This window comes from Typopeltis vanoorti, chromosome 11, assembly GCF_054136105.1.
Source record: "Typopeltis vanoorti isolate ZY-2024b chromosome 11, IOZ_Tvanoo_1.0, whole genome shotgun sequence".
In the NCBI taxonomy this organism is placed as follows: Eukaryota; Metazoa; Arthropoda; class Arachnida; order Uropygi; family Thelyphonidae; genus Typopeltis; species Typopeltis vanoorti.
The window spans coordinates 101,109,989-101,127,677 of record NC_143559.1 but is presented as its reverse complement, the minus strand read 5'-3'; the positions used below and the strand labels follow the sequence as shown (position 1 = coordinate 101,127,677).

The window sequence follows — 17,689 nt, the reverse complement described above, 5'->3', positions numbered from 1 at the left end:
ATGTTTCCAGAAGAAGAAAAAGAATGCTCTAGCTTTGATTCTAGGCTTTTTTTTAAGGCTGTTTTCTGAGTTAATTGGTCTTTGGCATATATAAATGCAGTTTTTCTGTGCAGTAAATATAAGTTTTTAATCTCACAACTCAAAAAAATAGCCTGTGTAGCTCAGTGGATGTGGCATTTGCACACCACGGAGCTTGGCTGCACGAAGGAAGACTTAGCTTCGAGTCTAGTCAGCGACTAGAGGAAATTTTTCTAAGCCTTTTTTCGACTGATTCCCAAGTTAGTCGATCTCTGGCACGGGCAAGCGGGTTTTTCCCCCCTGAAACTCGGGTTTTTCGTCCTGTAAACTCAAGAAAATCGACCGTAGAACCCACATTATTTCAGACATTAAATATATTGTGTTAGGGTTAGGGACCACGAGATGGCGGCACGTTTGAGCCGTCTCTCTTCACTGTGTACTGCTTAATTAGTGATAGCCTTGGGCCATCTATCTCTGATTGGTACCAGTGGAGATTGAACTGCCCACTCAGTCTCCAAAAGTTAGATAGGGCTAAATGGCCTCGCCTACTCCCCGTATACGGGAATAAAAAGGTGTTAGCTGATTTTTTTTTTTTTTTTTTTTTTTTTTTTTTAACTCAAAAAAAAAATAGCCATGAAACATGTGCACAGTACTACCATTTCAGGATTAGGACCACAAAATGACAGCAGTTATCTTTCACATCATATCCTTGTTTACTTTTGTCTGTGCTTGTCAATAGAGATTTCGCTTTTCTTCTGATGAATAACAAAGTGAAGACTAGCTGCCAACCAGTTTCCAAAAATTGAGGCCAGAGAGTGCTTCCTCCTTCTCCCTTTGTGGAATAAAAAGACATTTATTATTACTATTGTAATCATCATAGCTTCTTCAGGGAGTCCTGGGACTCATCAAGTGAGGGATCCATTTTAGTCATGCATGCCTTAAGGTACACTTACAACATCTAATGATTGCCCATTTGACATGCTTACTACCCATCATTGAGATTGAGAAAGAACCCAGACCTCACATATTTCCTAACCATTTATATCCCATCCCCCTTACCATTTATATATTTCTATCCTATTCATCTCATTGATATATTCCTTAGACGTTGAAGACTGCATTCCTTCAGTTTGTTCTCACATTACACAATTCCATAAGATTATCCACTTCTGGATCATTTCATCTTTAGAACCCAGGTGACTATATCTGTGCACAGTAATCCAAAAGTGGTTTTATTGAAGCCATGTAAAGTGGGAGAATAACTTCATTTTTCTTACAAGTTAGTGTTCTCTTTAGTGCTACAGTTATTTCTGAGGTAGTTGCTTAAAACCTTAGCAGTGCAGCTCCTAAATTTTTATAATAATTTGCTTGCAGTTTCCTCTTTGCAATTACTTTAGCCAATCAGACACTAACATTTATTGCCCATTGAATTAGTCTGTTCAAGTCAGCCTTCAGAGATTCTGTGTCAGATATGGCCTTATCACTCACCCTAACTTTACATCATCATCAAATAAATGGATGCCACTCTCTAGCTGAAACCCAATACTGTTAATATAAAACTTAAACAACAACAGTGGTCCAAATACAGAACCCTATGATACACCATTCATAATTCTCTCAGACTAAAAATTATACTGAAAGACAAAAGAGGTAAACATCTTTTGTCATATGATCTTTACAATTCTGTAAATTCTATTGACAGTATTCACTTTACAATTCGAAATTGTAGAATCTGTTATGTTAGCAAAAAAGCAATGTATGTTGTAACTGCTGTATTGAAAGCTATTTAACTCAAAGATCTGTTTCAGTTGAGGTGTAAATTAAAATACTGTGTCACACACACTCACATCAGTGGTGTCGCATACCCATTTAAGTTGGGTGTGCTGTCGTGTGGCTTATGCAACCTGCACTACAAAATTCATGTCAGTCTGACTGTATGATTGCATTTTTATTGATGTATGAAAGTTTTAAGAGTGCAGATCACATCAGCACTTACCTTAAGTGGTCCAATGCAATTAATTGTGGGATAACTTTGAATCTTTTAATTTATCTTTATGCATCGAAAAGTGTTCTCTTCATGAAGCATTAGTATATTCTGTTTAGTTTTAGGAATCACGCAAAGCTAGGAAACAATTAGGGGAGTCTTTAATGGGAATAAATGTAAAAATATAATATCAGTGATGTTGTTATTCTGTGGATGTGCACCGCACATCTAGCACACCTTGAATATTTGCTTGATATATATATATATATATATGCTGCTTGGAAAGAAGTCAACAGACACCATAGTCTGAGTTAAAAATAGCCATGGCACCCACCCTAATAAGACACAGAACCTCCTTTTGCTGCAATGACTGCAGCAATCCTATGGGGCATACTTTCCACAAGTGTATAATAGCAATCAGTGGGAATTTTGGACCATTCTTCTTGTACACATGTAATGAGGTCCTGGACTGTTGTGAGACAGACATCTCTTGACCTCACCCAATGGTCTAGTTTCATCCCACATATATTCAGTAGGGTTGAGATCAGTGCTCTGTGGAGGCCAGTCAAGTGTGGTGATGTTCATGTCCACAACCACGCAGTTACAGAATCAGTCTTATTTCATGGTGCATTGTCTTGCTCAAAGAGACGATGATCATGTCCATAGAAACACCACAAATTAGGAAGCATTGCATTGTGCAGAATGTTCAGATACCTCTCTGAGTTCAATGTTCGTGGCACTACAAACAGAGGTCCGAGGCCAAACCACTGAAAAACAGGCCCATACTGCCACATCCAAATTTCATAGTTGGAATTATGCACTCTGGAGAGAGACATTCACCAAGCATCCTTTACCCAAGTGTAGGCAAATAAAGTTTGCGCCTGAAGTATCTTCAGGACTTTTCAAGCTTCCACGTATCACTGTACATGCTCTATGCACCACTGAAGACAACGCTTCATGTTGGTTCGGGTAATGTGGGGGGGCTTGCATATTATGGTCCTTCCATGGAAATCCATGTTGTGAGTTTCGGTTCTGAATGTTTTTGTGCAGATTCATGTTCCATTCGATGGCTGGAATTCTGCATTGAATGTGTCAGCTGATGAATGGTGGTTTTACATATTATCTTTTGTAGGAAGTTTATTTTCTACTTGGTTAAACTATAACAAATTTAGTTTAATCCTTTACAGTGTAGGCAAACAAAGTTTGCACCTGAAGTATCTTCAGAACTGAGGCAACTCGTAGTAAAGGTGGACCAAGCTCTCATCACTCCTTGTCTCACTATCTCCCATAATGCAAAGCACATCTCCTTGTGGACATATATAATGCTATGCATTAAGGGCCACTACCCAGACCAGTTTGAACCTTTATTGTCAACAATTTGCTGAACAGATAGGCCTGCAACATGGCATCCTATCATGGTGTCTCTTTCAAACTCTGTCAGTTCCCTTCTTGCAGCCATTTCATCCAGACAGAGTTGCACTGTCTTGGGAGTATCATATTCATCTAATTTATAGCAGCTACAAACATGAGCCTCGTTGCATGGCATGATGCACTTTATCCATAGGAGATGTCCGTTGACTTCTTTCCAAACAATGTATATATAAACCTAGTTTCAATTATAATTAGATATGTTGCTAATATTTTATTCATGCTTTCATATCTGCATTATTAATCCACCTGTCATGTATGTTGGGCAAATATTCTCTAAATAAAAAAAAAGTCATTATTTTAACTGAATCCGGTTGTAGGGGATTTACTGTATTAACATAACAAAGCTTGTATTTTCATATATGTACTTACCATTAGATATATCATGTTGTTTCACTTTTAAAAGTAAAAGTTCTCTTATGATCAAATTGTTTTTTCATCTCTTTAAAAAGGTCAAATAATTTAATAGCAGATTGTTTTTGCATTTTAATGTTTTGCAAAGCAATCCTATCCTTTCTTCTCCCTATTGAGAATGCTATATTATTTTCATGTCATGCAAAACTGAATAAGAACAAATGGGAATTTGGAAGACACTGTCTTTTCCATAAATTGCCATATGCTTATAAAATCTGAAATCCGCGAGAATGAAGACTGTAGAAACAGAAAAGAGAAATTGAGTCCAATTTTCATGTGAAATCAACTATTTCATTTGAAATAAACTATTTCATGGATTTGTTTGCTTACTACTGAGTCTTTTTTAGAACAAAATTTCTTAGCACATCATGTATTTCTATATATATATATATTAAGGATACCAAGTAATTTTATAAATTTGTTTTTTTTTTAATTTTTATTTTTACTCCTTCTCCCAAGTAAGCAAAACAGTTAAGTTGCGCCTGAACGTAGTTCAAGTCTAAAAGATAGTGCAACACCAGGCAACTCGTTGTAAAGGTGGGTAAAGCTCTGATCACTATTCTTAGTATTTCCCATAATGTAAAACACATCTCACTAGAAGATGTATACTGTTATACATTATGGGTGGTGGGGGTCACTACCCAGACCGGTTTCAACCTTTTTTTGAGGTCTCCTCAGTGAGTAGCTAGACCCTGAAATACCAAGGTTTTTAGTAATACAGAGCCTTATCAACTTTACCTATACAAGTTGCTACAAGATGCTTTTACTTTGAATAAGAAACTCTGTATGAGATAAAGATGTAAAAATTTTTTTTACCTTCGGGATAATATATATTAAGGATACCTTTTAGACTTGAAATACGTTTAGGCGCAAACTTAACTGTTTTGCTTACTTGGGAGAAGGAGTAAAAAAAAAAACAAAAAACAAAAAAAACAAGTTTATAAAATTACTTGGCATCCTTAATATATATTATTCCCAAGGGGAAAAAAAAATTTCACATCTTTATCTCATCCAGAGGTTCTTATTCAAAGTAAAAGCACCTAGTAGCAACTTGTATAGGTAAAGTTGATGAGGCTCTGTATTACTAAAAACCTTGGTATTTCAGGGTCTAAATACTCACTGAGGAGACCTCAAAAAAAGGTTGAAACCGGTCTGGGTAGTGACTCCCCCCACCCATAATGTATAACAGTATACATCTTCTAGTGAGATGTGCTTTACATTATGGGAAATACTAAGAATAGTGATCAGAGCTTTACCTACCTTTACAACAACTTGCCTGGTGTTGCACTACCTTTTAGACTTGAACTACGTTCAGGCGCAAACTTAACTGTTTTGTTTACTTGGGAGAAGGAGTAAAAAAAAAAAACCAAGTTTATAAAATTACTTGGTATCCTTAATATATATTATTCCCAAGGTAAAAAAAAAAATTCACACACACACATATATATATCTATATATATATTAGGGTTACCAAGTAATTTTATAAACATGGTTATTTTACTCCTAATCCCAAGTAAGCAAACAGTTAACTACGCCTGAACGTAGTTCAAGTCTAAAGGTGGTGCAACACCAGGGCAACTCATTGTAAAGGCGGGTAAAGCTCTGATCACTATTCTTAGTATTTTCCATAATGTAAAGCACATCTCACTAAGAGATGTATACTGCAATACATTATGGGTGAGGTCACTATCCAGACCGGTTTCAACCTTTTTTGAGGTCTCCTCAGTGAGTAGCTAGACCCTAAACACCAAGGTTTTAGTAATACAGAGCCTTATCAACTTTACCTGTACAAGTTGGTACAAGGTGTTTTTATTTTAAATAAGAATCTCTGGAGGATATATAGATGTAAATGTAAATAAGTTTTTTTACCTTGGGAATAATGTATATTAGGGTTACCAAGTAATTTTATAAACTTGGTTATTTTACTCCTAATCCCAAGTAAGCAAACAGTTAAGTTTGTGCCTGAACGTAGTTCAAGTCTAAAGGTTAATAATGTATATTAACCCTAATATACATTATTCCCAAGGTAAAAAAAAAAAACTTATTTACATATACAGGGTGTTCGGGATAAATTTGACAGTTTCGTAAGGAAAAAGAAAATCTTCTTTGTATCTATTAAATTTAATGAATTGACAAAACAACATTACAGGCAGAGTTAATTACAATACTATCAACAAGATTTACTCAAAATAACCACCATTAGCATCGATCACAGCTTCAATTCTGCTTCGGAACCTTGAACAAGCTGATGCTACAGTCTCCCTGGGAAGGGCCGCAAAAACTGTTTTAATTTTATCCATTAACTGGGCTTTTGTATTACTGGAAGTGCGATTGGTGTCTTTTTCAACTGCGCCCCATACAAAATAATCCATGGGGTTAAGGTCTGGGGAGTTTGGAGGCCAAACATTTGGACTGGTGAAGTCGTAGAAATTTTCAGACAACCATTTTTGACTTTTCCCAGAGGTGTGGCAAGGGGCCGAATCCTGCTGCCATACATACGGCCTACCATTGGCTACCCTTGTTATCCAGGGCTTGACTACAGTTAGCAACTCCACGAACAAAGCCCGAATTCCAATGCCAGGGTTCTTCAACACCTGTTCCTGCAGATTTGCGAGGAATTCTGCTGTACGAACGCAATCAGATCGTCTGCTAGGGATCTTTCTTCTTGCTACATCCTCGTAGTCACCATTGCAAGTCTCTAGTTCATGCCTGATTGTTTTTACTGTATTCAGGGAGCATTGGGCAGCAGTCGTAATATCCTTATTTTGATGGCGGGCACGAATCATCATGATACAAGTTATTCTCTTCAGGTGGGTTCCAGCTATCCATCCTTTCTGACATCTTGTATATGAATGAAGAAGGGTCCAAACTTTTAAATGAAGAGAAGTGTGTGTTAATACATGTAACTTACGGAAAAATATAATTAATTATAAATATGTCAAATTTATCCCGAACACCCTGTATATATATATATATATATATATATATACACATACACATGCAGAATCCTAAATAAAAATCAAGACTTTTGCATAATGTATTGAAATTCACAATTAGTTCCTACAGCACCTCAGACTATTAACTATCCATTAATAATAATGTAGACAGTCCATCACCAACAGCTGAGAGCTGTTCATGAGTTCTAAGACCTTGGAGTGATCGTATGACCGATATGTGCTATGTCTCTGATCCCTAACAACATTCATTTTGTTGGGTTGTCTGAAATAGTGTGAGTTCTGAAGTTAATTTTCTTGAGTTGTGAAATTAAAAACATGCTGTATACAGTAGAGAGGGGAAACCCTATATACCTATGCTCTATATACCACCAAATATTGACTAACTCAGGAACTAAAGAAAGAAAAGTCTAGAAAAATTTTTCTCTTGGTGATTAGAGCCCTATGGTATGCCTTCTTGGCAGGCTAGCATTATGAAAGCAATATTTCTATAAGGCTATGCAGACTTCTCTATGAAATTTAAAGTGTAGTTGTTTTTGTTTATACCATCTCTGTAATAGGCTTTCTACACAGAATACAGAATTTAAATTGTTTTTTGTTTCTCGTGTATACTTTCACGTTATTTTCTTTCCTTTATTTTCTTTCAGATCGATCAAAAAGGATGGTTCATCTAATTTATGTTTAAAATGCAGTACATGTGATAACAGTAAGTATTAAAACAAAGATTGAATGTCAAATTTGGTGAGGTATAATGTAGTTTCATATAAAATAGAAAATAAATAAGATATTTAAAGAATTGTTGTAAAATAAACTTTACTTCAAACCTTGGTATCATTTCTGGGTATGACTCCCACTGATGAGACCTCAATAAAGGTTGAAACTGGTCTGAGTAGTGACCCTTCTCATACTGCATAGCATTATACATGTCCATAAGGATATGTGCTTTGCATTATGGGATACTAAGGCAAGTGGTGTGAAGTCATTAACCTCTATATGTGAGTTTCCCAGTCGTGAAGTTACTTCACGTGCTTGCTTACAACTTGGATAAAGGATTGAACCAAGAATATAATTTCTTGGCATCTTTAGTTTGTAGTATAATCAAGTGGAAAAACTTTCAGCATAAAGAATTGTTGAATGAAGCACAGAAGAAGAATAAAAGAGTAAAGACTGTGAGCCTGTTGCTAAGAGCTGATTGATGGTTCAGTGAGCAGTCTCAGCAGAAGAAATATATAATATGTTATGTATGGAGTATTTCTGATGGTAGAAAGCACTTCTATCTTCAGAAGGATCTACACCTAAAATGGACTTGGTATTAGGTGCTTGGAGAAATTGTCGTTTGGTGAAGGAGAAAATACAGGTAGTATGACAGGGTGTGTGTGTGGCTGAAGGAGAAAATACAGGTAGTATGACAGGGTGTGTGTGTGTGGCTGAAGGAGAATTTTAACACAAGCACCAAGATGAGAGAGAGAGAGAGAGAGAGAGAATGATAGATGATAGCATGACTGAGATAGTCCCAAAAATGGTGGGAATAGTTATGTCAGAAAAAGTAAAGAAATGATTGCAGCAAGAAGAATAAGGAATTTATGAGATAAATCAACTCAGGCTGTTTTTCAGTCAGGTTGTTTTGGTTACTTGAATATGCTTGCCTAATGAATTCTGCTGACTTGTTCTAGATTTATTTATGAGAATAACATCATTTGCACAAAGAGCAAAGGTTAACATATCCCGTTTTGATATTAGGATTAAGACCACTTTTCTTCATTTTATGATACATAATAGTGGATATAGTGTGCACCCTTGTCTTACACCACATTTTACATAAAATCAAATTCTGATACCACTTGCAGTTTCTCTTATAAATCTTGTATGGAACAGCCAGTAGTGAAATTCTTACACTCAGTTTTAGTTCCCTTTTTTTTATAGATGGGTACTATAAGCAGGGGCAGATTAAGCTGGCTTGATGCACCCAGCAGTAAAATTTATAGGACCCTTAAAAATTTCTATATTTGGAAAAGATGACATTTCTCTTGCAACCTGGTATACTTGTGTGGCAGTATTGAATTTGTCTTTATCTTCTTTTTGTTGTGAGTAGAAAGTATTCCAGTTCATCATCAAATCGTGTAATATCTATATCTTTCTTATAGATTTTTAGATTTTCCACATAACTCAGGATCTCTGACTATGAGAGTTCTGTGCGAATTGTTGGAATTTGATTTTCTTTCCAAGACAATATACATCTGATTGCATTCCTCTTGCATATTTTGTACTTCTGTTCTGTCACTTCTTTTTCATTTAGCAGTCTGTCAAAGTAATTTTCCATACATCTAGAATATCTTTCTTTTCATACTTTTCATGTCACATTTATCATCTCTTTTCTACAGCATATTTTCCTCCATTTCTAAGCTTTTTCAATAGTCTTCAGAACATTTTGCTGCCTTCCTAATATTTATCTTCTTACAAAGTCTTTCCAGGATTTTTTAAAATCTACTTTTAAAATTTGCCAGTTTCTTAGTTTTTTGAAAATTTTTATTTTATAGTTTTTTAATTTTTATATTCTCTCATAGCACGTTGCTGACTCACTAGGAATTTTTGATATGCTTTCTATTTTTCCATGACCTCCTCTTTAACTTCCTGATTCTGATATGGAGTTGTGAGTTTTCTATCCTTGCAGACAACGTCCCCAAATGCTTTTCTGGCTGAATTAATCAATGTTTTCTTCAAAGTCTGCCATTGAGTCTCCAAATTGATGAATTATTAGAAATGGTACAAGATTTATGACCAAAATTATTGACATTTGTGACACATGGTTAACAGTAGAGGATATCCTTACAGAAACAGAATGTGATGTGTACAGCATATTCCGTAAGAAGAGGCAGCATGTAAAGAATAGGGGTACGGCTGTTGCTTCGATAATTTTGATGATAATAGATATGCTTAATGAGAAAGTCACGAAAGCATGTTTTACAGGTGTGCAGACAAAGGATGTTAGTGAAGCTCTTAAGTTTTTAGAAGAAAGAAACAATGAGTTAATTGTTTTGGCAGACACAAATGATTTGAAAGGTGAGAAATAAGCAATGAAAGAAGATATGAAAGGGTTGTTAGAAGAAGCAAAAATTAAGAGTAAGAAAGTAAAGATTGTGAGTCCTGCCCCCTTGGTATGATAGGACAGAATTGAGAGGGGCCATGATTGCCAGTGTGTCAATGAAAGGATTGTGCAGGAGGAATGGTGTGTAGTTTATAGATGTGTGGAGTGAATTTGATGGACATAAGGACGTATTATGCCTGATGGACTGCTCTTAAATGGTTTTGGAGTTAAGTGTTTGGAGAAAGTGTTCATTGAGAGTTTGGATGTGCTAAACCAGGGAAACTGAGATACTGCATATGTGTGTGGGGGGAACAATCAAGCATCTGTCTATCCACCTCTGGAACAAATGAGTGAGTGCAGGAATGACTATGTGGAAATAGCAACTCCTGGGATAGATCACTATGAGTGCAGGAATGATTGTGAAGAGCTGGGTGCAGTTTCCCAGGTTTCATATCTGAATGGGCAGATAATGACATTATGTAAGGTTAACTGTGAGCTCAAGGGGATGTGGAAATGCATGTACACAAATGCCTGAAGTATCAGAAATAAAGGAGAGCAGTTTTTGCATTGAACAGCTCAACTTTCCCAAAAATTATGGCATCAGCAAGACCTGGTTGTTATAGAATGATCTAGTTACAAGGATGGAATGTAATGGATATTGTATTTTCAAAGAAGATAGAGGAAATATGGAAGGAGTGTGTGTGTGGGGGGGGGGATATCATTAGTGATAGCTGAAGAACTTCAACCAGCAAAAATATAATTTAAGGAAGATTTTAGATATGATAGAAATGGTTCATTTGGTTGCTGCTGTAGACCTGGGGGTCCAGAAGAAGATTTGGATGACATACATAAGCAGATTAGCACAATGAGTGTAGGTCAAACAGTTATCTTGGAACACTTCAACTATGGTGATATTTAGATTAGGAGCAAAAGGCACATGGCAAAATGAAAATTGTATTTAAACAGTTTCTAAGAGATAATTACTTGAAACAGCACGTGATGAAAGGGATCAAGGGTTTGAGAGTGTTGGATATGGTAATAGTATCAGAAGATCTGTTTATAATTACAGTAGCAACTCCACCTTTAATCAGGAAAAGTGACCATGCCATCTTGTACTGGGAGGCTGCATTTCAGTCAAGAAAGGGAACTACAAATTGCCAATTAAGACAAACTTAGCAGGTGCCATGGCATAAGAAACTACATGGAATGAATACTATTAGTGCATGGGAAGTGGTCAGCATTGTTTGAGCAAGGCAGTATCAGAGTGTATACCCAGGGTCAGAAGGATAAACTGAGTAGGGATTAAGTGGATGACTAGCAATATAAAACAGGAGCTACAAAAAAAAAAGAAAGCATTGTGGAAGGAACATAAATAACAAGGTGATCAGCATGCACATGAGCAATATAAAGCACAAGCAAGAAGGATCTCTAAATCAGATTTTGAGAGAAAATTAGCTAAGCAGAGACCAAAGTAAATCCAAAAATGTTTTTTCACTACGTAGCAAATAAGAGAAAGAATGATTCTGTAAAGATAACTTTACTCACTGCTGATGGTAGGAATGTGAGCAGAAGAAATAGTTCAGCTACTAAGTGATCACTTTGCAAGGGTATCATCCAGGCAGTGACTGAGGTAACAGAGACATGCAAGCATTGAGGTAGATGAACTGGAGGGACTCGGTATATTGAAAAATATCAGTGTGAATACAGCAGAAAGTAAGCCTGGACAGTATGTCAGCTGGTGTTCTATGAGAATGTGCGAGTGAACTGGCAGTGTCTTTGATGAAGTTGTTTAGTCTAAGTCTCAGCTCTGTCAGAGTTGAGACTTGGACTAAAGTTGAGTCTAAGGGAGTGGAAAGAGGCTAAGATAGTTCCATTACATAATGGTGGGTTGACGACAGAAGTAGCAAATTACAGATCAATTAGTATCTCTGGAATTGGTGAATAGAAATATGATACTCTATAGGGGACAGCATGACTTTGTAAAAGGTAGGTCCTGCCTCAGTAATTTTTCATATTTTATAATAAGGTGACAGCAATATTGAATAGCTATACCATGATACTGCTAGACTATGCAAGTCATTTGATAGAATACTGCATTGAAAACTATTACATAAATTGGAGCAAATGGGAATGGATATGAGGAGGTTGGCATGAATAGAGGGTGAATGAGAGAGATAAAGAGAGATCAGAGGGTGGTGCATGGTGGAATGTAATCGAGGTGAATGAGGGTGACTGGTGGAGAGCCCAAGGCTCTGTACTAGTACCACTACTCTTTAATTTGTACATTAATGGTATAGTGGATGATTTGAATGGGGATATTCAGTTGTTTGCCAAACTAAGGAGGGCAATAGTTGATACAGGTGATGTAGATATCTTACAGAATGATTTAAATAAATTGGCAGTGTGAGCAAAGGACAGTTGTCAATTTAATATTATACAATATAAGGTAATACACTTTGTGATGAAAATATTGCATACTTTGTGTCATATTGATGGTGCTAGACCTACCTGGTATACCCCAAGTAGGTCTAGGTGCTGGTGTACAGGAAAATGATGAGGTTAATAATCGGGGGGTGATGCCAGATAGAGATTTGAAATTCAGACGACATTTTGCAAGAATTGGGGTGAATGATTGAGACATTCAAATTACTGAAGGGTTTCTATAAGATTAATTCAGAAGATATTTTTGAGAATAGGACTGGTGGTGAGGGGCCATACATGGAAACTGGGCAAGAGTGTGGTTAGCAAGGGTGTTAGAGCTAGGTTTTGCTCTAACACCCTTGCTGAATGCATAACCACCCTTGCTGAAGAACACATTGACAAGTAAAGATAGAATTCTTGTAGATAGTCTCATACGTTGGTAACACATGACTATTAAATTATTTAAGGAATTTACAACGTATACTGGAATATTAATTAAAAGAAACTTTAATAAATTATTATTATTACGGGCAACTCCAAGGAGTCCATAGACTGATCAGGGGAGGCCCTAACATCATGTCAAGAACACTATTTGACATTCACACAGTATCTATCATACCTCACCTTGAACTCATTTACAGCCATGGCACCCTAGTTCCCCACCCAAAACAGACTCTGGCTGCTTATTCCACTCATTCACCACTCTCCAAGTATAAAACCTAGCTCTAACACCCTTGCTTACCACACTCTTGCCCAGTTTCCATGTATGTCCCGTAGTCCTCCCACCACCAGTCCCATTCTCAAAAATATCTTCTGAATTAATCTTATGGAAACCCTTCAGTAATTTGAATGTCTCAATCATATCACCCCTTTTCCGCCTATCAATCAATTTCTGCAACCCACAAATCTTCAAACTGTTCTCATAAGGTTCATTCCATAGACCTGCTATCATCTTGGTCACTTGCCTCTGGATCCTCTCCACCTCATCCCCCATCCATAAGAAACCCTGGCGCACATATCTGGGCACAGTAGTCTAGATGGAGTCTTATCAAGGCTTGATACAGAGGAACAATAACCTGTTTGTCTCTTCTTGTTAAAGTATTTTTCAGCAACCAAGTGATATGATGAACTATTTAGCCACTTTTGCGATGTGCCCCCTAAACTTCAACTCCCTATCCACCAACATGCCCAAATCCCTGGCCTCGTCAATCTCCTGGAGGACAGTTCCACCAATGTGATATACTGCTGCTAATCTTTTCCCCTGAAAATGCATAACCTTACATTTTGCCATATTAAATTGACATCCATTCTCCTTAGCCCAGTCCTCCTAACTATCCAAATCATCCTGTAAAATTTTGACATCCTGTGCACTCACTATTGCTTTACCCAATTTTGCATCATCAGCAAACAAATGAACAGGTACTCTTAGATCCTTTCCTATATCGTTAATGAACAAATTGAACAGTAGTGGTCCAAGAACAGAACCCTGCAGCACACCACTAGTCACAGGCCATCTTTTGGACTCTACTCCTGAATAAACCACTCTCTGATATCTCTCCATAAACCACCCTCCAATCTATCTCATCACCCCTATATCCATCCCCATATGCTGCAGTTTACTGATTAGAATTCCATGTGGTATCCTGTTAAAGGCCTTAGCAAGGTCCAGTAGAATCACTGTAAACCCATTACCCTTATCCAGTTCAGCTGTCACTGTGTTATAAAACGTGAGAAAGTTACTGAGGCATGATCTACCCTTCACAAAACCATGCTGTCCCCCATACAGTATCCCATTTTCATCTATCCAAACCTGTATTCTTCTCTTGACTATTTTCTGCAAGACCTTGACAACTATTCCTGATATGCTGATCGGTCGGTAATTTACAACAGCAGTCTTGGAACCTTCTTTATGCACTGGAACTATTTTCCCCTGTTTCCACCCCATTGGGACTAACCCAGACCGAGACTCAAATTAAACAAAATGGTCAAGGGCACTGACAATTCTTTAGCTGCTTCATGTACGACATGAGCTGGTATACCATCCAATCCCACAGATGTATTGACATTGAGGATTTGTAATAGACTATTCACTTCATTCACCATAATTCCCGTATAAGCTGTTGGTTCTTTCATTCCTGCAGTGTCACCACCTAGATGATATACTCTTGCAAAGTGCTCGCTCAGTAATTCCACTATGTCATTTGATTCGGTTATCTCCCTACCATCGGCATTTTTTCAAATCATTCTGCCATATACATTTTTTCTTTTACTTGCAACACATTGAAAAAACCGTTTGGGATTCTCTTTAGCCTGCATGGCTAATGTTCTTTCATAATCCACTTTTGCTTTTCTTACCACACTTGTTAACCCTCTGGCCTGCTCTTTATACTGATCGTGTGCCTGCCAGTCATCTTTCTCCTTAAATTCCCTCCTCAGTTGTTTATTTCTTTTTTTGTAGCTCAAGCTTAATGGTGTTATTCATCCATTTTAACCCCGACTTGATTTACTATTCGGACTTTAGATATACAGTCTGCCATTGCCTCCTGCAAACACTCCTTAACCACCTCCCATGCACTATCAACATCCATCTCTTGCAGTTTACATGGCATGGCACCAAACTAATCAAAATCCTAAGCTTGTCGTACTTACCAGCCCAATAATTCCACATGTACCCAGTCTTATTTGTAAATTCCACACCTTTAGCCACCTCCCAAGTTAAGACCCTATGATCACTCTCACCAATTGGTGGCAACATGGTCATATTTGTTAGACAATTTCTCAGATGCAATTACTAGCTCAAGCACTCTCTGACCCCTAGTATTTTCCATTACATGCTGTCGCAGATAGTTATCCCTTAATAACTGCATAAAATCCAATTCCTTCCATGTGTCCTCTCCTCCTTCCAATCAGTGTTACCAAAGTTGAAATCGCCCTTAATAATTACCCTCTTTCCACTCATTTCTTCTATTTGCTTATGCATACTATCTCCACCATCTATTCCATCACCTGGTCTATAGCAGCACCCAAATGTATAATTTGTTCTGCTGGCCTTAATCTCACACCAAATGGCCTCAAATGTGGTCTTTTCTCTATCCTGCAGTTCAACTTCTATTCTCCTTGGCTGCAACTCATCAGCTATCATCAGTAATACTCCTCCCCCATTTTATTTTCCCTGTCATTCCTGAACACACTATACCCTCACATTCAATCCCACTAGCTATATCATCTTCTGTCAGCCATGTTTCACTAATGCCAATAACCTGTGTCCTGATAGTGCCAACCAAAGCCAAAAATCCTTCCTTGTTCCTAATACTTCTGGCATTAGTATACATGAAATGCAGAAGCCCATTTGTCCCATCCCAATTTTGATGCCTTATACTAACTGTCCCATTCTGATTTGTTGTCCTTCATACTCGCTCGGGCATATTATGCACATTCATACACTCAACTGTCTCCCTAAAGTCTGCATTACTTCCTCCTCCCCCCCAGTAACTCTAGTTTCCCTGATTCTGCACATCCACTTTCACTTCATTCAACAACACCTTTTCAAGTCTCCGTACATCAAATCCATTCAAATGCAAACCATCCATCCCATATAAATCCTTTCGCCCATCGAACTCATTCCACACGCCCACAAATTCCACACCACTCCTCCTGCATAATCCGCGCATAAAGTCATTAGCAATTATGGCCCTCCTTCTATACTCTTCACTGTCATACCATGGCAACAGACTCACCGTCCCAACTCTCTCACTCTTCTCTTTTGCTACCTCAAGTAATTCCTTCAAATCCTATCTCTCATAGCCATTTTGTCTCCTTTCAAATCATTCGTTCCTGCTACTACCATCAATTCCTTCACTTTCTGCTTTTGTGCTTTAATAGACTCGCTTACATCCTTAATGTTCGCACCAGGTTGGTAATTTTATCAAACTCTCATCTATCACACCTCTTACTAAAGAATCTCCGTACAACACTCAATCCTTCATTTTGATTACACTCACGATCATACTGTTATTTTTCTTGTAATACTTTTGTCTTTTATTAGTTGGTACACTCGGTAAACATTTTTGATAACGCTCCAGCTGCCGAATCGCCCTATGTATTGCTTTGCGGAACCATGCGATCTCACTCATTACATCTGTGTCATCATTTTTATTATCCATTAATCCATTCATTTGTTCTGTATTTTTATCTTCATTCTCATTTTTAAAACCGCTCTCACAGCTATCTGGTACTACCTTGCAAATATCACTATTCTTACATCGCATATCACTTATTTTCTACTTTCTGATTTTCAACAACGATATCACTCTCACGAGTATCACGGGTATCCAGAGCATGGTCTGCAAGCCCAGAGTGGCTGTACTGGTGAAACCGACATAGTCTTTGTGTTCCAAAATCCTGATATTCGCTGTTCTGCCTGTTTGGCCAAAGTAGGACAGTTTACAGCTGCAAGGGACCTGGTATACCCCCAGGTAGGTCTAGGGGAGGTCTTTGGTGGAGCAGATAAGGGATGCCAATTTTTTATATGGTCTGTAACAAGAAGTGAGATCATTTTTTTTTTAAGATTTTGGTTAACTTTTCAGAGGTGCCCCGGATATAGGGAATGGTGATAGATTTAGCGTAATCTTTGTTATGAAAGGTGGGGGGGAAGGGGGCTTGTGGTTAACTATTTTTAATATTTTTTGGGGGTTGTAGCCATTGGCTAAGAAAGTGTTAAGGATGTGGTTTAGTTCAGTGGTTAAGGCATTGTCAACTAAACAGATTAATTTTGCCCTGTTATATAGTGATTTTATAACCCCATATTGTTGTGGGAGGGGGGATTGTTGGTGAATGCATCTGCCTGTATGTGTGGGTTTTCTGTAAATAGAGAAAACCAAGGATCAATGGTGAGTGATTAGTGTCTAGGAAAGGGGAAACTGTTGTTTTCTTCTTTTTCCAAGGTGAATGATTCTGTGGTGTTGGTTGTTTAAGTGTGTTAAGAAGGAGTGGAGTGTATCTGAGCCATGTGGCCAAATAGCGAACACATCATCAACATAGCGAAGCCATATGGTTGGTTTTTGTGGGGCAGAGTTTAAGGATTTCTCTTCAAAAGTCTCCATATAAAAGTTGGCCAGGATTGGGGAGAGTGGTGAACCTATTACTTAAGCATGATTTTTAGTGAAGATGGTAAATTAAATTTGGAAATAGACAACATAATCAACAATGCTGGTATGGTAGGCAGTCAACTGAATAAATTCATATGGAATAAGAGAGAAATTAGTTGAAACACTAAATTAGCTGTATACAAGACGGTGTTCAAACCAGTTTTAACTTATGGATCTGAGAGCTGGGTCAGAAATAAAACACTTGACCAAAGACTAGAGACCGCAGATATGAGTTTCC

General features: G+C 37.5%; 1 protein-coding gene across 1 annotated transcript in view; it reads left to right on the top strand.

Annotated features, from left to right (window-relative positions):
* The window catches only part of LOC150101877 (serine/threonine-protein kinase ATR-like), an 860,597-nt gene that overhangs the window by 230,320 nt on the left and 612,588 nt on the right, over positions 1-17,689 (top strand). Inside the window, exon 17 of the mRNA XM_090399924.1 lies at positions 7,446-7,504. Within this exon, the coding sequence (XP_090256050.1) occupies positions 7,446-7,504 (59 nt within the window). The remainder of the gene's footprint in view (positions 1-7,445; positions 7,505-17,689) is intronic.